Source organism: Chiloscyllium plagiosum, unplaced genomic scaffold (genome assembly GCF_037043375.1).
Source record: "Chiloscyllium plagiosum isolate Xiang-an unplaced genomic scaffold, Cpla_swu_hap1 HiC_scaffold_19, whole genome shotgun sequence".
NCBI classification, from domain to species: Eukaryota; Metazoa; Chordata; class Chondrichthyes; order Orectolobiformes; family Hemiscylliidae; genus Chiloscyllium; species Chiloscyllium plagiosum.
The window spans coordinates 40937113-40962162 of NW_028270157.1; the positions used below are offsets into that span (position 1 = coordinate 40937113).

General features: G+C 39.7%; 1 protein-coding gene across 1 annotated transcript in view; it reads right to left on the reverse strand.

The window, feature by feature from the left end:
* The window catches only part of lrp6 (low density lipoprotein receptor-related protein 6), a 188196-nt gene that overhangs the window by 57227 nt on the left and 105919 nt on the right, over nucleotides 1-25050 (reverse strand). The window contains exons 4-5 of the mRNA XM_043709456.2: nucleotides 10212-10408; nucleotides 1008-1139 (exon numbers count right to left, since the gene is read on the reverse strand). Coding sequence (XP_043565391.1) covers nucleotides 1008-1139; nucleotides 10212-10408 — 329 coding nt within the window. The remainder of the gene's footprint in view (nucleotides 1-1007; nucleotides 1140-10211; nucleotides 10409-25050) is intronic.

The following is a 25050-nucleotide window of genomic DNA, read 5'->3' on the forward strand; positions in this document are numbered from 1 at the left end:
TTAAAAAGAGCAGGGCTCTTCCTCAGTGGAAAGCTCGCTTCTGGACAAGGTAAGGGTCTTGGAATGGAAACATGGAAACTGGTGTGGGTGTTAAACAACAGACTCAAAATAAAACCTTTGCAAATCTCTGGAAGTCTTTTTCTGCATAATTCAATACATGGATATCAGTCAGTTAATCATGGGGTTCCACCAACATACTCACTAATTTTCATCCTTCCACATGATCCTCCGTGGTCCACGGCAGTAACGTGCGGAAACAGCAGGCAATACTGCAAATGGCATTGACCTGCCAACTGCCCAACTTCAGAGCAGTTGCGTAGTCATGCAGTTCAGAGGGAACTGGTTGTCGCTTCAATATTACATAAGAACTAGGAGCAGGAGTAGACAATTCAGCCTCTTGAGCCTGCTCCACCATTTGATACAATCATGGCTGATCTCATCTCAGCTTCAACCCCACTTTCCTGCCCATTCTCCACAGCTCTTCAACCAATAATTAAAAATCTGTCTCTCCTCCTCAGATTTATTCAATGTCCCCAGCATCCCTAATACTCTGGGGTTGCGAATTTCACCCTTTGAGAGAAGTAATATCTCCTGATCCAAGTTGTAAATCTGTTACCTCTTATCCTAAAACTACGGTCTTTTGTTTCAGATTGCCACGAATGAGGAAACATCCTTTCTAAGTTTACACTTAGTTAAAACTCACTGAAATAATCTCAGCATTTTTACAATCATGACAAACCCTGTTGCCCTAACACTTGAGCACTGTGCCACAAAGTATTTCAAACAATACTTAGGACTCCCAAGTCACAGTGAGGTACAGCATGAAATAAACACTGCCTGTGAGATATAGGATACCTATTGCCAGAAGATAGAGTATCTTCAAGTTCACGTGAACAAATAATCCACTAGAGATCACAGGGACCTCATAGGAAGCAAATATTTATATAAAAGACTGCAAGGTAAGTGATTAAATTAGACATTTAACTTCATATCTGGTAAATGCATACCATCTTTACACATTGTTCCATCTTCTAGTAGCTGGACACCAGTTGGACAGGCACACTGAAAGAATGGTTTGATTGGAGACATCAGGCACAAGTGGGAACAACCACCATTATTGCTGCCACATGGGTTTGTAGCTGTTCGAGTAACAAAATTTGTAAATATTAACACAGTAAACTCAACTTCTAATTTTGGCCAACACAGATTTTAATACTTTATATCAATAATTAAACTCCATCAACAAACACATCGATCTGGACCCAATATACCGGCCACTACAGCGGACAGCTGAAACTGACAACCGGAAGCGGTAGGGACAGGCCACTATAAATGCCGGAGGAAACATCACAGAAGCACTTCACAGGAGGCCCCCAAGCACTGAGGATGTCACCTAGACAGGAAGCAAATTTTTGCAACAAAAATTTCCAGCTCGGCGAACAGGACCACAACAACGAGCACCCGAGCTACAAATCCTCACCCAAACTTTGATCAATAATTAGTTGTACATCAGATGTTGTTATATTTTAAACATTTTCACATGACAAGATGCGTTACTGTACAGAATTAACAATCTAAGTATATGTTGGCAAATAGTTTGATAGGAACAGTTTTAAAATTAAAAATATCAAGACGTCAAATGCATTGTTTTAAACTAGTTTACAACATGTATGACATGCATGTTGTGCATGCAATGTGTTGCTGCAAAACAGTTTAAAAACTCATGAAGTGCAAAACATAGCAAGCAGTCTTAGCCCATTATCATTGATACCACTACTTTCAACCAAACCATAAATGAACAGTGGTCAAAAAGCAAAACTGGTGGTTGAAGTAGCATAAAATCAATATCTGGAGAAACTAAATGGCAATATTCAAATATATATTAAAACTGACACATAATAAACAACAGGTTCTATCACCTTTTACTGACTCTCTTTCCCACAGCTCACTGCATTATTTTCTTCCTTGTCCTTTTGGCTCAGCTATGCAAAGGTGGGCTGTGCTAGAAAAGCAGGCATTTCCCAACCATTTGATGCTTACAACTTGCAAAATAAACAAAAACTTTAGCTGGTTCCCAATCAGTAGACAAAAGGAAGTAACTACCTTCCGCTTTTAACCCTCACGAACTCCTATTTTAGTGGTGCAAAGACAGAAATTTGCACATTCCACTTCATGCCCCAAAGTTCAGGAATACTGACTTGTTTTTGGTTCAAGGACTTTCAGAGATTTCTTTCCTTATTTTTCCATTTATCATCTCCCTGTGTCATGCATAGTTATCATCTGCTTTCTGCAAACCATCAAAGTCTATTTAAACAAGTTCCCTGGAAACATTCTAGGAAAGCAGCTTGCAACTAATTTTCCCGCAAGGGTCCTGCCCAAAATATCAACTCTCCCACTCCTCTGATGCTGCTTGACCTGCTGTGCTTTTTCCAGCTCCAGATTTTATCGGCTCCCTTTCCTACTGTCTCTTGCACACCTCCCACGTGATTCAAACCTGTGACTGTTCCATTAGCAGCAATACATGCTGACACTCCCGCACACTGCACTATCAGAAGACCTGTGGAGTGACGGAGATCTGCGATGGTGCAGGAGGGGTGGATAGTGGAGGGTCAGGGATTTGTATTGATGGGGTAGGGTGTGAGCTCTGTACAATGATTGTACCCCATCCACCCGAAGAGACTAGGCTATATTAGACCTCTAATGATGCAATGAAATAGGATTATTTATGGATCTCTTAGTGAAGGCACCACTAGATAGCAGCGATCAAAACAGGAATGAATTTTACATTCAGGTTGAGGAAAAGAAGAGTGGGTCTGAGACTATTTTTTTTTAAAATTAAGTAAGTGGAGTTCTGATGGTTTGAAAACAGAGCTCACTGAAGTAAGTTAAATTATATTAAAGAATTGGTCAACAGAGATGTAGTGCCAGAGTCATAGAGCCATACAACCTGGAAACCCTTTCGCTCCAACTTGTCCATGCCGAACAAGTTTCCCAAACTAAACTAGCCCCATTTGCCTGCATTTGGCCTATTTCCCTCTAAACCTTTCCAATTCATGTACTTGTCCAAAAAAGTCTCTTTCAAATCTTTCTCCTCTCACTTAAAATTATGCCCTTCAGTTTTAAACTGCCCTACCTGAGGGAAAATGCCTTTGTTATTTACCTTACCTATGCCCCTCATGATTTTATAAACCTCTATAAAACAGGTCACCTCTCAACTTCCTACACTCCAATGAAAAATTTCCAAACCTATCCTTGTAACTCAAATCCTCCAGTCCCAGTAACATCTTAGTAAATCTTTTCTTCATCCTGTTCAATGTAATAATATCCTTCCTATACCAAACTGATCACAACTGTACACAGTACTCCATCAGTAGCCTGACCAACATCTGGTACATCCGCAACATGATGACCCAACTCCTAAACTCAATGGTCTGAACAATGAAGGCAAGAGCGCCAAATGCTTTCTTTGTCACCCTACCTGTGACTCAACTGTCAATCTTCAGGTGGCTCAGGAAATTCAGCATGTCCATAAGGACCCTCACCAACTTTTACAGATGCACCACAGAAAGCATAATGTCTGGGTACATAACAGTCTAGTACGGCAACAGCTCTGCCCAGAACCGTAAGAAACTATAGAAAGTTGTGACCATCACAAAGCCAACTCCCATCCATGGTCTCCATTTACAGAGTTCATTGCCGCGGAAAGGCTGCCACCAAAGACCCATTCCATCCTGGCAATGCTCTCCTATAACCTCTTGCGTCAGGCAGAAAATACAGAAGCTTAAACACATGCACCAGCAGATTCAAGAACAGCTTCTTCCCTGCCATGATTAGATTGATGAACCGTCTTTCTAACTTCAAATAACATTGATCGTGTTAACGTTGTTCTTGCCTCGCACAAGTCCTGTGCAGGGTAACCTGTGTGGCTCACTCTGTCCAAACATTTTTTTTTAACCTTATGATCTGCAGGTCCTTGCTTACTCTAATCTGTCTGCACTGCTTGCAAATAAAGCTTTTCATTGTACTTAGTTCATTGATTTGATTTATTGTCACATGTACCTATGTACCAGAATCCCTAGGTCTCTGTTCAAATAAATATAGAATAAATACATTCTGAAACAGAAGTTCAAGGGACTGACCTGCCACCCATGGTTTACTAGAAAATTAAAGATAGCATCATATTAAAAGAAAAAGCATATATTTGTGCAAAGACAGCAGAACGTTGTAAGATTGGGGTGCATATAAAATAAAGAATGACCAAGAAATAAAGAGGGAAAAATAACAGTATAAGAGAAAGTTAGACAGAATATAAAGTGAACATTGGTCCTATATAGAAAGTGACACTTGAAACTTGTAACGAAAAATAAGGAAATGGCAGATATATTGAAAAGGTATTTTGCGGTACTCATCACCTCACTGGATACATCAAATACATAAACATCCCAGAAGCAGGGATATTTGAGGAAATGGAAGGGATGGAGGAACTCAAAAACAAAATCACAATTGTTGGAATGTGATCTGAACTAAATGATTGGAGACATGGTCCCTGACAAGTTATTAAAAGAAGTGACTAGTGAAACATTTGGTAGATTTTTTAAATTTCCAAAAATTCCTTCATTTGGAGATGGTCCTGCTACACGGTATGTGGTGAATGCAACTCATTTATTCAAAAATGGAGACAGATAGCAGGAAACTATAGGTTCCTTAACATCTGTAATAGGGAAAGTGTTAGAAGTTAATATTTAAGAAGTTACAGCAGGACATTTAGATAACTTCAAGACCATGAGACAGCCACATTTGCATCATCGGTAGACTGGGTCATTAAGGTGGCATTCAGCATGCTTGCCTTCATTGCTGAGACCTTTGAATATTGGAGTTGGGATGTCATGTTGAGGTTCTACAAGACGTTTGAGAGGCTTCCTCTGGAGTACTGTGTCTTGTTCTGGTCCCCTGTTATAGAAAGGATAGTATTAAACTGGAGAGGGTTCAGAAAGATTTACCAGGATGTTGCTTGGAACGGAGGGTTTGTGATACACAAATAGACTGGAAAGCTGGGATGTTTTTTCATTGGAGCGTAGGAGGCTGAGAGGGGACTTTATTGAGGTTTATAAAATCATGAGGGACATAGATAAGATGATTCACAAGTGTCTTTTCCCCAGGGTGGGGGAGTTCAAAACTAGGACCCACATTTTTAAGGTGAGAGGAGACAGATTTAAAAAGGACATGAGAGGCAACTTTTTGTTTACACAGAGCGGCTCGTGTGGGGAATGAACTGTCAGAGGAAGTGGTGGAATGCAGGTAGTTACAATGTTTCAAATACATTTGGATAAGCTTATGAATAGGAAAGATTTGGATGGATATGGATCAAGTGCAGGAACAAGTGGGACTAGTTTAGCTTGGGAACATGATCGGACCAAAGGTTCAATTTTCATGCTATGTGACTCTATGACTAAATGGAAGTGAGATCATATTGGACTCATCTCAGACATCTTTGAGGATTTAATTAATGCTGTGGATAAAGGCAAACCAGTGAAAATAGCGTACTTAGCTATCCAAAAGTCACTGGATAAGACGCCACATGGAAAATAAAGCTCATGGTGAAGTGGGCAGCATATTGTATGGAGAGAAGGCTGGCTAGTTAATAGGAAGCAGAAAGTCGGCATTAAAACAAACAGTCTTTCAGGTTGGCAAGATGTAGTGAATAGCATCCATAGGGATTGATAGTGAGACCGTGACTGTATTCAATTGATATAAATGCCTCAGATGAAGGGATAGAAGGATTGATTGATTGATAAATTTGTTGACAGCATAAAGATAGGTAGGAAAGTAAGTTGTGAAGAGGACATATGCAAGGTTACAAAAAGATACAAGAAAACGAAGTTATTGGATAAAAATTTGATAATTATAGTATAATGTGGGAAAACAAGTATTTGCCCATTTTGCCAGGAAAAAATAGTGTGTATTATATACTGAGTGTTTGCAGATCTTGGAGATGCAGAGATTTCTGGGTGCCCTCTTGCGTGAGTCACAGAAGGTCAGTATGCAGGCAGAGGAAGTAATTAGAAAAGCTAACAGAATGACATCATTTAGCATTGAATACAAAAGTAAGGAGGTTATGCCTCAGTGAAACTGGGAATTGGTGAGACCGCCAAGTGTTGCTCACCTTATTTAAGGTAGGATATAAACGCATCAAAAACAGTTCAGAGAGGGTTTACGGGAATAATATTTGGAATGGGGGAAGAGGTTGACTTAAGAAGTGTTATGGAATAGTTTTATATTTGGTGGAGTCCAGGTGAATCAGAAGTGACCAAATCAAACATGTAATATTCTGTGGGGTTTTTAAGAGTGTAAATATAGAGAGAATATTTCCTCTTAGGAAGCAACCTAGAACTAGGGATCATTGGTTAAAAATCAGGATTCATTTAAAACAGAGACTGGCAATATTTCTTGTTCAGGCAATAAATGCCTTTGGAACACATTCATGAAAAAGTATTGGTTGCAGAGCCCTTGATTGGCTTTAAACCAGCAAAAGACAATTGTCAAGCAAGAGATTGAAAGGCTTATCAGGGTTGGTGGGAACACAGAGGTTATAATTAGATTAGCTACAATTTCTTGAATAGTGGAGCAGGTTCAAGGAACTTAATAGCCTACCTGTTCTCCTAATTCATATGTTTGTACAACTAGTTGAGTACTGGGCTCTCAACTGCTAATTATGCTGATGCTGCAAAGATAGTTAAGAAAGCAAGTCGTAAAGAAAACTTAAGGGATCTACAAAGATACATACAGAGACTATGCTTGCAGGCAATGTGCTAGATGGAGCTTAATGGGTAAACATGAAACATTGGATGCAACAACAGAGATCGGCATATTGTTTAAATAGAAAAAGATCATAGAATTCTGTGGTACAGAGGGATCTGGGTGTCCAGGTACATGAATCACAATAAGATAGTACACAAGCACAGCAACTTTAGAAAGGCAAATTAAACATTTTATTCCTTTCTGTGTATTGGAGCTTAAGAACATTTTGCCGCAATTACACAGGGGTAAGACCACAGAGTTATATGCATAGATTTTGTCTTCATACTTAAGGTATATAATTACATTGGACGCAGTATGGAGAAGTTTCATTTGACTGACTGATGGGATGAAAGGGTCTCCTTGTGATTTGGCCTATGAACACGAATTTAGAAGAATGAGAGGTGATCTTATTGAAACAAGGGATTGAGGGGATCTGATGGGATGGACACTGGGAAGATATGCAGGGGAGAATAGAAGACAGAAATAAAGAGAATTTCTTTCTCTCATAAGTTTGTTAACCTGTGGAATTCTCTACCCAGAGAGCAAGGGAGGCTGGGTAAGTGAATATTTTTAAGGCTCAGTTAAACAGATTCTTGATTACCAAGGGATTCCGACTGTTTAAGGGCCGACAGGAAAGTAGAATTAAGATCACAATCAAATTAGTCAAGGCCTCCTCAAATACCAGAGCAACCTACAGGAGCTGAATAGCTTATGTCTGTTCCCAATTCACATGTTTCTATGCACGTTGATATACCAAAGAGACTTTTTCCTTTATTCATTCTCAGGATGATGGAGTCACTGGCTATGTAAGCATTTATTGCCCATCTCTAATTGTCCAGAGGGCAGTTAAGAGTCAACCACACTGTTGTGGTTCTGCAGTCACATGTAGGTCAGACCAGGTAAGGATGACAGTTTCCTTCCCTAAAGCACATTAGTGAACCAGATGGATTTTTCAGGTAATCGGCAATGGATTCACAGTCATCGTTAGGTTCTTAATTCCAAATATTAATTGAATTTAAATTCCACCATTTGCTATGGTAGGATTTGAACTTCGATCCCCAGAAGGTTATCTGCATCACTGGATTGACAGTCCAGCGATAATACCACTAGGCCATTGCCTCCTCCTAATGATCAGAATTATAATTACGATGGTATGATTTATAAAATAAAATTCAAAACAACTGGTTTTGAGGCCCTCTATATAGTTCTTGCATCACCATGTGGAAACACTAGAGTGTCTTCTTTTATATATAAAAATGCTATTTGTGAAAAATGATTATTTTAAATTGTTTTGAAGCAGTAATTTAATTCAATTAGTTTGAATAGGAAGAGTGACGTGGTGGTAATGTAATTGACTAGTAATCCAGAGGCCCAGTCAAATCACCTAATGGCAGCTGGTGAAATTTACAATCAGGTCATTATATCTGCAACTGAATACTGGTCTTAATCAACATGACCATGAAGTTATAATTAATTGTCATTAAAACCCATCTAAATTCACTTCTGTCCTTCAAAGAAGGAAAGCTGACATCCTTGCAGAGTCTGGCCTACATATTTAATTCCAGATCTACAGTAATGTGACTGACTCTTAACTGTCCCTGAAATGACCTAACAAGCCACTCAGTTAAAGAACAATTAGGAATAAGCAAAAAATGCCCACTTGTCATAAAAAATACCTTCCACATCCATAAAAAATTAAAACAGGAAGCTGTGAGTCGTACTCAGTTCTGACAAATTAACTTCTTATCCCAAGCAGCATATAGATTATAATGCTAGGATAATACTCTTTCCTCCTCCTGTTCAGGTACTAGGTCTTTTTCTGATATTGAAATCATAAGGCTGTTTAGTTAACAGTTAAACTTAGGTTTATAATTATGACAACATTGTTGAAAATCAATATACAGTAGTTCATTGAAAGGATCTCAGATGATATAACTACTATTCCTGAAATGGAAACAGTTATAAGTAAAGATTGGTCTTGCACGCAATCCAAGCACATAATAGGTAAAAGCAGGGTAGACCATCTGGCTCTTGAAGGATGCTCCACCACTCAAGATCACAGCTATTCTGACTGGGGCCTCAAACCTGCATTTCTGCCCAAACCCCATAATCTAACTCCCTTGTAGACTAAAACCTGTCGAATCAAATAGTTAAGCAAGTTTAATTCCTAAATTGTAAAATATTGAGAAGGCCACAACATGGATTTTTGACACAAAACCATAAAGAAACATATTTTAATACTGAGCTCAAATATGTGTTTCTATTCTTTCTAAACATTTGTACATGCTATTAACTATTCCCACTACAGGGAATGATAATGACTTTAAGGTTGAGCAATGACATAGCGGGTTGCCGGTTCAACAAAGCTACCGACCACGTCCTGGTAAAAATATTAGGTCATTTATGTCTCAGTCCTCAGGGGATGGACAGGGCATGAACCGGACAGGTTTTCCAAGGAAGGACTCCAGTGTCCAGCAGCACTGGATGGCAATATTCCAAGGGATCACTTAACCTTGAATTCTGTACTTTGAGATTGTTTCCAGGATAATTACCAGTGCGTTTTTACAATTACTAATCATCACTAATCTAAAAGGCAGTACTTAAAGCTTTCAAAAATTGACCCTTTACACATCATGGAACAAACTGAATGAAGAAAGGCTCTTTTTGTGTCTCACATCTGATTTTAATTAAAATGGTTGGATTTTCAAATTATCAACATAATAGGAGGGATAATTAAAGGGCAGCTTGTGTTGAAAATAAACATTTTAACTTTTTTAAAATTTAATTTCAAGAATAACATGATAATCAAGCTCTCTTTATATACAAAGCACAAACATTATAATGGGTATGTAGTCAGCGATTTCTTTTCTCAAATTGTTCTACTCTCTATAATATAAATGGCTATTGCAACACATATGCACTACAGGAGGCAGCAACAAACACTTTTAATGTTACTTCCATTACAAACGGTAGCTACACTTCAAAAAGGATTCACTGGCTGTAATGTGCTTTAGAACATTTAAGGTCATAAAAGGTGCTATTTCTTCGCCAATGAAGCTCCTTCAAATTATCCACAAGTCCCCAAGAAATGTCAATGCTCCACAAGTTGTATGAAAAGTTAAAATTATGCTAAATAATGATGTATACAATAAGCTTATGCACATCTATCAGTATTGCAAAGCTCAGTATAGAACATATCCCAAAATATATCTGTACTTGCTCTCAGGCTCTAAAGTTTATTTGTTGTGTAATCAAAGCTTGGATCAGTTACAAAGTTCAATGTATTGGCTTGGTAACATTGTGGATTGGAAAACAGTTGTCAATATCAAGCTGGTGGACAGAAACATTCAGCATTAGACAATGTGTTTCATATGTTCAGATATACTGGCGGACAGAGAATTACATAATCTTACCATTAGGTTGTCTTTGCTGGTTAAATACATGAATGTCCATTGGAGAGAAAATATTGCTGTGCACCTCCCGGCGATACTCTCCAGTATATTTGTTGCATGCGTGAATGGAATGAGTGTTCCAATCCGTCCAATATAAAGTGTCTCCGAACAACGTTAAAGCGAATGGATGTGGAAGTGAGCCTTCAACCACTACTTGCCTGACAAAACAAAATGCAGTATACAGAAAATTACAATTCCTCCCAGTTTTAGATTAAAATATATGAAGTAAAATGCATCCCCCAACAAAAGCTGATTAAAAGCATAATTTGCATAGCAGCTGTTAGAAGCTTTGCACTGCAATTAAATGTCTAGCAACTTCAAAGAATAAGACAAAAATACGTAAAAACAGCTTCTGTAGTCACAAAATTAAAAGCTTCTCACAGCCATGAGTCCTCATACATGGTAGCGTGTGATCGTAATTCCTAAGCTTCAGCCCAGATATGACTGTTATGAGCCTAATGGAATGAGGTTTAAAGGAGATTTAAATAATAATTAATTACTGGAGATACTGGAAATTTAAATTAATAACAAAGTGCTGAAGAAACTCAACAGATATGACAGCACATAGAGTGAGAAACAGTTAATGTTTCAAGTCCAATATGACTTTTTTGGAAAAAGAAGAGGACTGAAAAATGATGGCTTTTATGTTGTTGACAAAGACAGATGGGGAGCAAGTTAAACAAATGGCAAGTATGCCCAGAGTAAAAAGGCAAATGGAGGGCTCATGGTGGTAGGGAAGAAATAGGGATACAGGATAGATGTAAATGGCAAGTGTGATCAATAGAAGACAAGTTAGGTAATTAATGCAAAACAAGACTCCAGAAAGTAGGGGTGGGTATGAAAATGGAAGACAGTGTTCATGCATTGAAGTTGCTGAACTCAAATGTTGATTCCTGTAGACTATAAAATGCTCAAGTGGAAAATGAGGTGCGGTTCCTCCAATTTGCTTGGGTTTTGGTGGAACACTGCAGCAGGCCAAGGACAGAAACATGGTGTATTGAAATGACAGGCAACGGATGATGTAGGAGTGAACCGGTGTTGCAGAGGGAACATTCCTTGCAGATTGCTGACAAGGGAGTGGAGATGATGACGAATTTGATTGTGGCATCTGCAGAACATGATCCTTTCTTTGTAGTGGGAAGTGAGGGCATGGTAGACACTATAATTGTTCTTGGAGGGAGGGAAAGCAGCAAGGTCAATGGGTCAGACAAGACTGAGGTCACTGTCAACCACTATCAATTCCTGATGAAAGGCTTTTGCCCGAAATGTTGATTTTCTTCCTCCTCGGATGCTGCCTGACCTGCTGTGCTTTTCCAGCACCACTCTAATCTAGACACTGGTTTCCGGCATCTGCAGTCCTCACTTTTGCCTCACTGTCAACCATGATGGGGGCAAACCTTGAGGAAAAAGGAAGGCGTGTTGGAAGCATCCCAGTGGAAGGTGGATTTAAGAGGATTGAGACAAGTAAGTGGGCAAGAATGCAGCAGATGGACTATCAGGTGTAAAAATATGGCGTTATCAATTTTGGTAATAAAAACAGAAATTCCAAATGTTTCTTAAATGGAGAGAAAAAGAGAAGTGCTGAGTTATGAAACATACCTAGGATCACTAAAAGCAAATGTACAGGTGCAACAAGCAAGTTAGGAAGGTAAATAATATATGTTGGCCTTTATTACTAGAAGATTTCAATACAGGATTGTGTAATTGTACAGAGTCTTAGTAAACCATGTCTGGAGTACAGTTTTTGTCTCCTTATCCAAGGAGTAGAGGGAGTGCAATGATGATTCACCAAATGGATTCCTATGTGGCAGGGTTGTTTTGAGATTTCTAGATATGAAAGGTAAATGGGGATAATGGAAACCAGAGGATATAGCTTTTTTTTAAGCTGCGTTGTGTCTAGAGCTTCCCTGAAATTTGAAATACTTACCTTCTTAGCACAAATACTGGAACTTGCACCAAAGATATTCAACATAACAGGTAAAGTTATTCAATGCTGCATTTGTACAGTGATTGTAGAATAAGGGTGATATGGGACCCTGGACACTTAAGTGCACCCATGTATAGTTTTTATAGTATTTTGAAATTATATAACATCTCTCCTTCTATTGCAACGTAACTTCTCCAATCTTTGATTAAAACATTACATATGAAAATGTCAATAAAATTGACCTCATCAACTTGCAATTTGTTTACATTCATAAACCTTTTTTCTGCTTTTCCTTCTCTTTGAAAACAGTGACAGCATCACCCTCTACCACACTGATATAGTTTTCAGTGATGGATTGACACACCATGCTGATGTTGTTGATGACCTCTCCTGGTTGACCAGTGTTGCTTTCCTCTAGTTATTCTTTCAGTGTTGTCTGCAGAGACACAGCAAGAGCAACATAATCCATGCCTTAAGAATTAATAAATTGCAGGATATGATCTCCAAGGCCGTTCCTTCCTTCAAGTCTATTGAGACTGCACTCTAAGAGTGAAAACAAATTCATCCTCAAACCTATTTCTTTTGTCTGTAATTTTTCATACTGTGTAGTTCCCTTGAAGCACACTTTCCTCAAGTGCATTTATGCATGGATATGGGATGAGTGAGTGAACTTGTGAATAAGCATCCTATTTGTTTAAACTCACAAAGGCTTGCAGCTGGTTACTCAAAATAGTCCATATACTAGAGGGTTAAAAAACACACATAATAGGGGAAAGGACCAGGAATTTCAGAAAAATTATTGAACTCGATAGGAGTCCTAAAGGCAACAAGGTCCCTAAATGGAAATGAGATGCTGTTCTCCTAGAATGCACTGAGCTTCACTGTACCAAACCTGAGACAGAGATAGTGACCAGGGAACACAATGGTGTGTTGAGGTAGCAGGGAACTGGAAGATCAGGGTCACTTTTTGCAGGCAGAATGTTGCTATCACCCTTCAACAAAGCTCAGTGCAAGCTGGAAGAACAGCAATTGTAACAGTCCAAGTCTGTTGGTCTCATCTCTGATTTGATTCAGCTTCAGTGGTGTTACATCCACCAGGTGACGTATCATTGAACCTTGATCTTTTATTTGATTTCTTGCATGGCAATAAGTGGGAAAGGGCATTTACTGGCACCATTTTTTCAGGCCTGTATTATGGAATGAAATGAAAATTTTATGCGGCAAGAGGGTTGGAGTATGGAAAAAAGTGGCTTATTTCAATTGCATAGAACCTTGGCAAGATTGCATCTGAAGGACTGCATGCAGTTTGATTCCCTTATCGAGGAACGATATATTTGCCACTAAGGGAATGTAATGGTAGTTCACTAGACTAACCCTGGAGATTAATACCATGAGGAGAAACTCGAGTGACTAGGCCCATATTGTTGAAGTCAGAAGTCACACAACACCAAATCATAGCCCAAAGGGTTCATTTGAAATCACAAGCCTTTTGTGCACTGCTCCTTCGTCTGGAGCAGTGTCTTAACCAGACAAAAGAACAGTACTCCGAAAGCTTATGATTTCAAATAAACCTGTTGGACTATAATCTGTGTCATGTGACTTCTGACTTTGTCCACCCCAGCATCTCCACATCATATTGTTGAAACTCAGTGATTAAATATATTCAATATAGAGATCAATAGATTTCTAAAACCCATGACATCAAAGAATATTGGAATAAATTGGGGGAATGGTGTTTTGAGTGATAGGCAGCAATGATCCCATTCCCCAGAATATAGTCTCATGTGGTTGAATGGTCTACTCCTGTTCCCATATTTCTAACAACTTTTCACCTGTGTTCTTGAATTTAGACTTGTTGGCTCTAATTATCAGGTCCTCTTGCCTCAATTTCCGAGATTCATAAGAGTGGATTTAATAGTTTGCCTGTGGTTGGAGATGTGTTGAATTTCTCAACAATATTATCTGGCTATTTAACGATCATCCTCACACTTTCCAGCAATTGACAAGATCCAACTCTTTCTCTCCCTTCCAAAGGATAAAGGTACCCTTTCCTCTTCATTAGTGCCTTTTTGAAAACTACTTAATGTCAATCTGCACTTTTATTTGAACTTCTCAATGCCTCCACAATGGCAGCCTTTCAATTCATCCTGGGCTGAAGCTGTATGTTCGAAGGGACAGGCCAATTAGCCCATAGCTTGCCCCACCATTCAATGATACCATGGCTTATCACCTACTTAAATACCCTGCAAGAAGTCTGTAAAATTAAAATAGGTCACCATTTATTCTTTAAAACTTAACCTTCACACTTTACGTTCCCATTTCATTTTGTGCCGTCAGCAAATATGGAATGATTACAACTGGTCCCTGCATCCAAATAATTCATGTAGTTTGAACAGCTGTGGTTCAGCATTGATCCTTCCTGGACCCCACTAGTAATATCTTGCCATTCCAAGAATGATCAGTTAATTTTTAATCTCTGCTATCTGTCTGTTAAGCAAGTCTCAATCCATACACCAACCCCAGTTCCTTGAACTTTGATTTTATTTACTAGTTGCTTCATTGTTGCAATGGCACCCATTACATTTTCACACAGTTAGATTTGATTGAGAAAAATCAATCCAATCATTTACTTATTTTATAATATTTGGATTCTGTACAAAGACTGTCATTCTTATGTCTCACTATTCCCAAAAACAAGAAATAATCAAACTTTTAGATACAAACATTTCAAGTTAGTAATAAAATGGTTCTTTCTCGCATCTCATCATTTCAAGTGAAATTATCCACGTTGTGACTTTGGTACACTCACTGTAGTGCAGTAGTGAGTGATGTGGTACTCTGGATATACGTATCATTGTTATAGGGTATACAAAAAGGAGAACATGAGGAGTACAGATGCTGGAGATCAGAGTCGAAGAGTGTGGTGCTGGAAAAACAGCCGGTTAGGCAGCATCCGAGGAGCAGGAGAATTGACTTATCAGGAATCCTGATGAAGGGCATATGCCTGAAACATATGCATGACAATAGTGTTCCTAAATAACTTTGGAATAACAATGTAGTCGGGTCTAAGTAGGTTTACACTGAATTGCGCAGAGCTGATGTGGTGTCATAATTTTTCATTTATAGTAAAGGTAAGGTCACCATAGTCCTACCAGAAAGGAAAGAGCTGCCACTTCATTGGAGAAAGAGATGACCGATAGTGGTATAACCTGAGGGTCACCAAGCCTTAGGCAAGTAGAGAGGTTGAGAAGGAGAAACTTTCATGATGACCTCAGCTATTGCAGGAACTGAACCCACACCACTGACATAATTCTGCATCATTAACGAGCCATCCAGCTAACTGAACTAAACGATTCCCAAACACAATACCATACTTTAATTTTTCTAGAAAATGAAACTGTGGGGAAAAACAACAAGTGAAGTCCAGAGATGTCCAACAGCTTGGAATTGTAAATTGCCTCATGGACTCCTTGAGGCAATTCTAAGTAATTAGGCTACAGCTACAGGTAAACAGTTACAAACTGTCAGCATATAACACTAATCAAAATTCCTTGAGTACTGTTCTTTTGTCTGGTTAAGACACTGCTCCAGACGAAGGAGCAGTTGCACAAAAGGCTTGTGATTTCAAATGAACCCTTTGGGCTATGATTTGGTGTTGTGTGACTTCTGACTTCAACAATATGGGCCTAGTCACTTGAGTTTCTTCTCATGGTATTAATCTCCGGGGTTAGTCTAGTGAACTACCATTACATTCCCTTAGTGGCAAATATATCGTTCCTTGATAAGGGAATCAAACTGCATGCAGTCCTTCAGATGCAATCTTGCCAAGGTTCTATGCAATTGAAACAAGCCACTTTTTTCCATACTCCAACCCTCTTGCCGCATAAAATTTTCATTTCATTCCATAATACAGGCCAGAAAAAAATGGTGCCAGTAAATGCCCTTTCCCACTTATTGCCATGCAAGAAATCAAATAAAAGATCAAGGTTCAATGATACGTCACCTGGTGGAAACACTGGGTTCCAAGGAAGGAATGTAGTTAGTATTACATTGGCATGTGTCTGTTGAGATGTCTTCTGTTGTCTCAAGTGGCCAGTTTAGGGCTGTTAACCTTTCGGGAAAGTTCAGCGATGTTCTGTGTGACATCTCAACAGACACATGCCAATGTAATACTAACTAGATGGCAAAAAAATTATTCATGCAAAATACTTTTGAAAGATTTATGTATTGAGTTAGAAGGACATAACTGCTGAAAGTGAGTGTCACCAGGATTAGTACTGGTAAAAAGAGAAAAAAGAAACTTTTTTTAAAAAAAGTTGAGAACTGACAAAGTTTGTTGCATATCTTTTCTGCTAATCAGGTTAGGTAGCATCAGACCCTAGTCCATGAACAAGCATGTTATTATGCTTTTAATACTTAGAAAAAAAAGTTAAGAATTAAACTTGTTTATCCCCATTGTTTTGGGCATCATGTCTAGAATGTAAATCCTAACATTTCACATCAGCACACAGAAAGAATGAAACTAGTGCTGTCACTTCAAATTATTTTACAACTTTTGGGTGACGCTCTGTACCATGTAAGCCACTGCTTTAACATAATAAACCATTATCTCTTTCCTAAGTGACTTTAATAGCCGCTCACAAAATAGTCTCAACAGAAATTCCAGTTGCCTTTGAAAGCACTACTTTAAAATGAGGTACAACCCATCCAATTACACAGGAAAACAGGATTAAAACCCTCTACTTTTCCAGTAATGCACTTAACATATAATTGTCCACCTGGTCTCATTTACCATAGCTAGTGAAATCATGATCTTGTTTTAAAAACAATTGTGCCACCTTGAAATTTAAAATAATCCTCAAATATTCATTGTAATAGCCAAATACAGTATATTAAAACAGTTTTAGGTGGTAATTATCTGCAGAGTATAAAAATACTTTTGCTTTCTCTTTCAAAAAAAAGTCACCATGAAAATGCAGAAGAGCAAGAGACAGAGACAGGTCAGCAGAGCACTTAAAGCACCCATCCAACTCAGCAGTGTTTGACATGAAAATAAAAGATCATGTCTGCTGGTAATTTGCCACATAAGGTATACAATTATGGATAACTGTTATACAATTTCAGCAATATAACCCTCACCTTTGCCTAAATCCCAAAACAAAAGGATGGCCTGGTAACACAGTTTCGTAGTATATTCATAAGTGATAGGACAAGATTTTACTACATTGCTATGAACAACAGTAGATTATTCAATAGAGCTGATTTATTAGTCAAGTGAATTAGGGCACATTTAAATATAATTACAAATGATGCACAGAAGACAGATAAAAATTAACATTATTACTCACTTAAAAAAGCTATTTATAGTTTGGACTAAACCAAGGGAACTTGAAAATAACCAATATTCCGATGAACATTTTGACAAGGGAAAGCTAAAAACCAATAAAACATAAGTTGCATGCAACAGTTGTATCCACTTGCACTACATACAAATCAACAAATTGGTATCTGATTATGGTAAAAGCATATGTACTTTTTTTTAATGACTCACTGGGATAGCATTGTAGAAATCAAGCCCTGCTAGTCAGCACAAAAGTTAAAAGATTTTGTAGAAGCACACAAAGCCTCTTATTTATCCAACTTTCAGACCAGAATGCTTAGACCAAATTTCTATACTGAACAAGAATTACTACTTATTCTAAGTAATTAGGCTACAGCTACAGGTAAACAGTTACAAACTGTCAGCATATAACACTAATCAAAATTCTAATCCCCCAGAAACACCCCTTACAAATACTGATAGGGTAAATAGGTTATGTATAGAAGGAAAAGTCATTTTTGCTTCCAGATACTGTTGTTGAAATCACCCTTACGATTTTATGCTGCCAGCCATCACATTACTAGAATTGTTTTTCTTTGTTTACTTCTGCTGATTGGAGAGAGACATATAAAGTGACTAGTTTACTTATAAAAAGTTTTTTGTTTAGCAGTTAAAAGTCATAGCGTACAAGTGTTACAGGTAAAATAAACCAGTTTTCTTCAGGTTTACAACGAGTTTGACTGCAGAGAACAAAGAGACCACACTGAGCTGGGGAAGAACTAAACACCTCTCTTCATCCTCTCTTATCTTGTTCCCAGCTCCAAGCGACTCAGTTCCCTGAGAACCAAAGTTGCTGGCAGGCAAAAAAAAAGTTTGTCATTGATGACTAGCTATTAATCATTAGACCAATCAGCTTCTTGTTGCCAGTAAAGGCTGCATCAGTATTCCCACGTTCCAAATCATCTGCAACTCTGCAATTACTGCTTTTTCAAGCAGTTGTTCTCATGATGCCTGGCATGGGTGGCAAGTTGCATAAGTTTCAAAACTGCAGCTACTCTTTCAAACACAGGTTTTAAAACAGCTTTGTTCTCATTTTAGTCCACAGTTTTTAAAAAACAAAAATATGCCTTTTAGGTAGTGGAAAGCCTTTGGGAAGTCAGGAGCAGAGCTACTCATGGCAGCATTTCAAGCTTCTGATCTGATCTTGAAGCCAACAGTTCTAGTCCAATATGACTAGTCCAGTTCAGTTTCTGATCAACAATAACCCCCCCTCCCAGGATGTTGTTAGTGGACGATTCATTGCTGGGAATACAACTCAACATCAAGGAGTGGAAGTTAGATTCCATCTTGTTAAGGATGTTCATTGCCTAGCACTGCTATTTATCACCTGTCAGCCTGAGAGCACCCAGATCTTGATGCGTTTGAACATGACTGCTTTGGTATCTGAGGATTCATGAATCGTGCTGAACATTGGTGCAATCATCAGTGGACATTCCCACTTCTGACCTTATAATGGAGGGGAGGTCATTGATGAAACAGCTGAACATGGTTGAACCTAGAACACTACCGTGAAGCACTCGATGAGAGGTATTTTGGAGATCAGATGGCTGACTTCGAAATAACCACATCCATCTTCTACTGAGCTGAGCATGACTTCAGCTAATGGAGAGTTTTGCCCTCAATTCCAGTTTTGCTCCAGCTCCTTACTTTGTCAAATGTAGCCTAAGGTCAAGTTACTCTCACTTCACCTCTGGAATTCTGCTCATTAAGTTTGGCTGCAATGAAGTTAGAAGTTGAATGGCCCTATCCCACCACATTGCAGTGGAGACTGGATTTGATATCTGCAATTCTACACAGTGAGGAAGGGAAGGCAGGCCAAACCAGTTTATCAATCTCACTCTGAACAAGGAGCTATATGTGTTCTGCATCAAAACAAAGTGCTGACGGTAATACCAAATGCCATTGTAGTTTTCCATACACAACATGATAAAAAGACTAGATTCTGAAAGTACATCAAGCTTTTTTTTATGCTTCACTTCAAGAAGTTATTTTTCACAAAACTCATTGCGCAGAAATTTAATTGATTGGATTGAGTTGCACCACCCAGGCTGATTATGCCTTCTTATGGTGTTTTTCTACAATTGTTCAAGGAATGCTGGTGAAATGCCCAAAAACATATCTAATGTCAGGAAGGGTCTCACAGCAGTTTCCTGCCATCCGAGTCACCTCAGCTCAAATCCCTTGCATTATTAAAGCTTGGTCTTGCCCTGGTATAAAATTATTTGAATCCTCTTTGCATCCAAACAACAAACATTTCTCTTCAGCAGCAATCGCAGCAGGCTGGTGGTCAGAAGTTAGCAATCTGCTTTACAAGGGGAGAGCGGACAGATTGGGCTTGTATGCATGGGAATTTAGAAGGAGGATCAATGATCTTACTGAAACATAAAATCCCAAGTAGATTTGACAGAGTGGATGGTGAAAGGATGTTTCCGCATGTGGAGAGATGAGAGATATGGGGAAGAGTTTAAAAATAAGGGGTCTCCCATTTAAGGCAGAGATGAAGAGGATTTTTGTCTCTCACAAACAATTGTGAATCTTTGAAACACATCCTCAGAGCAGTGACAGTGGAGGTGTTGCGAATGTTTATGGCAGAGATAGATGTAGAAGTTGAAATCAACTAGGATTTGAGCTGAAGTGACTGCAGATGCTGGAGATCAGAGTTAAGAGTGTGGTGCTGGAAAAGCACAGGTCAGGGAGCCTCCGAAGAACGGGAGAACCCTTTCATCAGGAAGTTGAGTTGAGGCCACAATCAGATTCGGTGTGATCTTCTTGAACAGCTGAGTAGGCTAGAGGGGTCACATGGCCTATTCTTGCTCCTAACTGACATGCTTGCATTCATGTTTGTATGCAATACAAAAGCAAGGAACTTATGAACTTTCTTGGACTAGTTAGCCACAGCTAGAATGGTGTCCAATTTCAGGGACCACACTTTAGCAAGCACATGAAGGCTAGAAAAGTGGATTACAAAATGGTTCCTGAGGTGTGGAGCTTCAGCCAAAGGGATGGATTGAAGAAACTGGGATTGTTCTTCCTCATGAAGATCAAGAGGAAATTTGGTAGAACTGTTCTTTGTGAGGGGTCCAGAGTAAATAAAAAGAAAATGTTCTTGATGGCAGAATGATTGAGAACAGGAAGGAAGAGATTTACTGTGATTTGAACTGAAATGGCAGGGACAAATTCAATTACAGCTCTCAAAAGAAAATTAGATAAACATCTTAGGGGACAAAATTCACAGGACTACGACCAAAAGGCAGCAGAGTGAGACCAGCTAAGTTGCTCCTGCTGACCGATCGCACACTCTGACAGTCCGAACGGACCACTTCTGGCCTGTAACCATTCACTCACTCTGCTGGATTTGTTAACATCTATCCTGCATTATGTCTCCACCCTGTAAAACCATTCTTGACATTTAGCCTGCTCTCATTCATGATTTAATGGAGTTTTGTGTCTTCTAAAGATACACAACCTATACATTTTTTCTCAACAGTTATAATTTCTAAAACCTTGTAAATCCTTTGCCCATCACCAGTGTTTCTATACCTTTGATCTTCTTATAGATTTGAGGCCAGAATTGTGCAGTTACCAAGCTTTTATAACAGTTGAACATAATTTACTTTTGAATTCTATACATCTAGAAACAAATCCCAGTGCTTAGTACTTTCAATAGCTTTGCTGATCTACAACATTTTGTGATTTGTTCACCTGCATGCATCAAGCTCTTGGTTCTCATTTCACTCAGTTCTTTCTTTATTCATTTATTAACAGTATAGATCAGCCGTGTTTCCATCTTTCTCATGAAAGTTAATCACCTCACAATTCCATCAAATTTTAATTCCCACCTGTCATTTGTCCTTTTTGAAAAGGTTTTTAAATAATTTAGCTTAGTACAATTTGGTTATGCAGGCATAATTAAAAAGTCTCAAATAAAGCCCTTCAATCTGTACAGTTCAAGTGCTTCAGGTTTCCAAATATCTAAGTAAAGGAAACTGTGATGGAATGAAGCATGAGCTGGCTATGATAAATTGGGGAAGGCTTCTAAGAGAGACGATGTTGGATAGGCAATGGCAGAGTGTGCCTGGCTGATTTGCAACAATTGTTCATTCCTGTCTGGAATAAAACTAAAAATGGAAAACATGCCCGACCATGGCTACAAAGGGTAACTGGGGATTAGATGCAAGGAAGGGGGCAAACAAATTGGCTAAGTAAAGCAGCAGACTTGAGGACAGGCAGTAGTTTAGATTTCAGGGGATGATGAAGGGATTGATTAAAAAAGGGAAAAAGAGTGTATGAGAGTATAAAAAAACATGCAAAATGGTGTAGGAAAATTGTTGGGATTAAAGGCCAATAAATTCCCAGGGCTTGATAATCTAATCCCTGAGTAGTTAAGGAAATGGCCCTAGAAATGGCAGATGCATTGGTGATTTTTTTTCTCCCAAGATTCTATAGCCTCTGGACTGGAGTATAGCTAACGTATCACCACTACTTAAAAACAGGAGAGAGAGAGAAAGCAGGGAATTATAGACTGGTTAGACTGACATCAGTAGTAGGCAAAATGCCAGAGATCATTATAAAAGATTTAATAATACAGCCCTTGGAAACAGTGATAGGATCAGACAGAATCAGCATGGATGTATTATGGGTACCTCATGCTGGACAAGTCTATTGGAATTTTGAGAGTAAGTATATAACTAGTACATTTGATAAGGGAGACCCAGGAGATGTGGTTAGTTGAACTTCCAAATGGCTTTTGGTAAGGTCCCACAGAAAATATTAGATGGTAAGATTGAAGCATGTGGGACTAGGAGGTAGTTTACTGATTTGGATAGAGAACTGGTCAGCAGACAGGAAACAGAGACGTGGAATAAAAGGAGCCCCTGCACACCCTCCAAAACAAAAATTGGCAGTCTGTGACTAGTGGGATAACGCAGGGTTCAGTGCTTGAAGTCCAACTATTCCAAGTAACTATTAGTGATTCAGCTCAAGAGAACTAAATGTAATATCTCCAAATTTGCAGATGATGACACAAAGCTTGGTGGGAGGTGAACGGACAGGAGGATGCAGAGCTGCTTCAGTGCAATTTGGACAAGTTGAGTGAGTGGATAAATACACAGCAAACAAAATATAATGTGAATAAATTTGAGGTTATTCACTTTACTAGTAAAAACACAAAAGCAAATTATCTGAAGGTCAACAAACTGGGAGAGGGGGAGGGGCAATGAGATCTGGGTGTCCTCGCACATTAGTCACTGAGAGTAAGCAAGCAGTGAAGAAAGCAAATGGTATGTTGGCCTTTACAGAAAGAGGATGTGAGTACAGATGGAGGGATATCTTGCGGCAATTGTACAGGGCCTTGAATACCATATCTGGAACACTGTGCGCAGTTTTGGTCTCCTTGACTGAGGAAGCATGTTCTGAATATGGAGGGAGTGAAACAAAGCTTTACCAGAATGACTCTGGTGATGGATGGCAGCTCTGATGTATGAAGATGGATTGGATGCGTTAGGACAATATTCACTGAAGTATTGAAGGATAAGGGGTGGGGAATCTCATGGGAACCTAAAAGGTTCTAACAGGAGTACGGAGGGAAGGATGTTCCTGATGACCAGAGATCCAGAACCAGGAGTCACAGTCTAAGGACAGGGGGTAGGCAATTTAGGACCAAGATGAGGAGAAATTTCTTCACGCAGAGTGGCATGTTTAGAATTTTTTGCTACAGAAATTAGCTGAGGCTGAAGCAGTGAATGTTTTCAAGGATGAGCTAGATATCGTTTGGGTAAAAGTAATCAAAGGATATGGGGAGAAAGCAGGAATAGGGTACTGCGTTGGATGATCAGCCATGATCACATTAAATGTTAGAGCAGGCTTAAAGGGTCAAATAGCCTATTCCTGCTCCTATTTTCGATGTTTCTATACCTGACAGAAATATACCATCAGGCAAGGCTAGGGCATGAAGTAAATGAATAACATCAAAATTATTATATATAAAATCAAGTGAAGCAATATGTTTATGTAGCAACTAAAGACTATTTTACTAACAAAACACACAAAAGTCAACTTTTCTGGAGGGTCAGCAATGCCTCCAAATAAACTAAAATAAAATGAGGAAAGGCAAGAGACCTTGTTTATTTTGTGAAACATTATAGATTCACTCACGTTTATATTCAGTTTCTAAGCAATAACGCACGGACTGATTCTGGCTGTGCAGATTTTTGATGGATATTCTGCAGTGACGTTTGACAAAATAATTCTGAACAAAGTGAAAAAATTCAGTCAGACATATTCCCAAGATAACACAAAGCTTGGCTTATTAACACAGATGCTTCCTCAGGGAAAGGGTAGCAAATCTGCTTGTATCAACCCACATCCTGACTTATTAATAAGGGTTATCGCTTCAGGGAACAAACCAAAATATAATTGATAAGCTGCCTCAGCTAAACCACATCATCTGCCTCATGTAGTGGTCACAGGAGAGAAGTGTGAATTTGACTGGCATGGCCCTGCCATGTCAGAGGATGAATACATTTCAGTAAAATATTCAAGAAACTGGGCACCAGGGTACACACTGGTTTATGTCAATGTTAATCACTTTGGCTTACACTATAAATAAAGCTGGAAAACTCTCCCATGTGACACAGTGGGAAAGCTACAATACAGGGAAGCAGAATGGTCATTCATGGGGGGTGGGCAGGAGCAGAGACAGAGTGCATGTGGGCACGAGGTGAGAATATGTGGAGAGAGGTGAAGCAAAGAACAGGTGAGTGTGTGAGAGAGCGAGCGCGTGAGAGCGCGCGAGAGCGCGAGAGAGAGAGCGCGAGAGCGAGAGAGCGCGCGAGCTAGCGAGAGAGCGCGAGAGAGAGCGCGAGAGAGAGAGCGCGAGAGCGAGAGAGCGCGAGAGAGAGCGAGAGAGCGCGAGAGAGCGCGAGAGAGAGCGAGAGAGAGCGAGAGAGAGCGAGAGAGCGCGAGAGAGCGCGAGAGAGCGCGAGAGAGCGCGAGAGAGAGCGCGAGAGAGCGCGCGAGAGAGCGCGCGAGAGAGCGCGCGAGAGAGCGCGAGAGAGCGCGAGAGAGCGCGAGAGAGCGCGAGAGAGCGCGAGAGAGCGCGAGAGAGCGCGAGAGAGAGCGAGAGAGAGCGAGAGAGCGCGAGAGAGCGAGAGCGAGAGCGAGAGAGCGCGAGAGAGCGCGAGAGAGCGCGAGAGAGCGCGAGAGAACGCGAGAGAGCGCGAGAGAACGCGAGAGAGCGCGAGAGAACGCGAGAGAGAGCGAGAGAGAGCGAGAGAGAGCGAGAGAGAGCGAGAGAGAGCGAGAGAGAGCGAGAGAGAGCGAGAGAGAGCGAGAGAGCGCGAGAGAGCGCGAGAGAGCGCGAGAGAGAGCGAGAGAGAGCGAGAGAGAGCGAGAGAGCGCGAGAGAGCGAGAGAGAGCGAGAGAGAGCGAGAGAGCGCGAGAGAGCGCGAGAGAGCGCGAGAGAGAGCGAGAGAGAGCGAGAGAGAGCGAGAGAG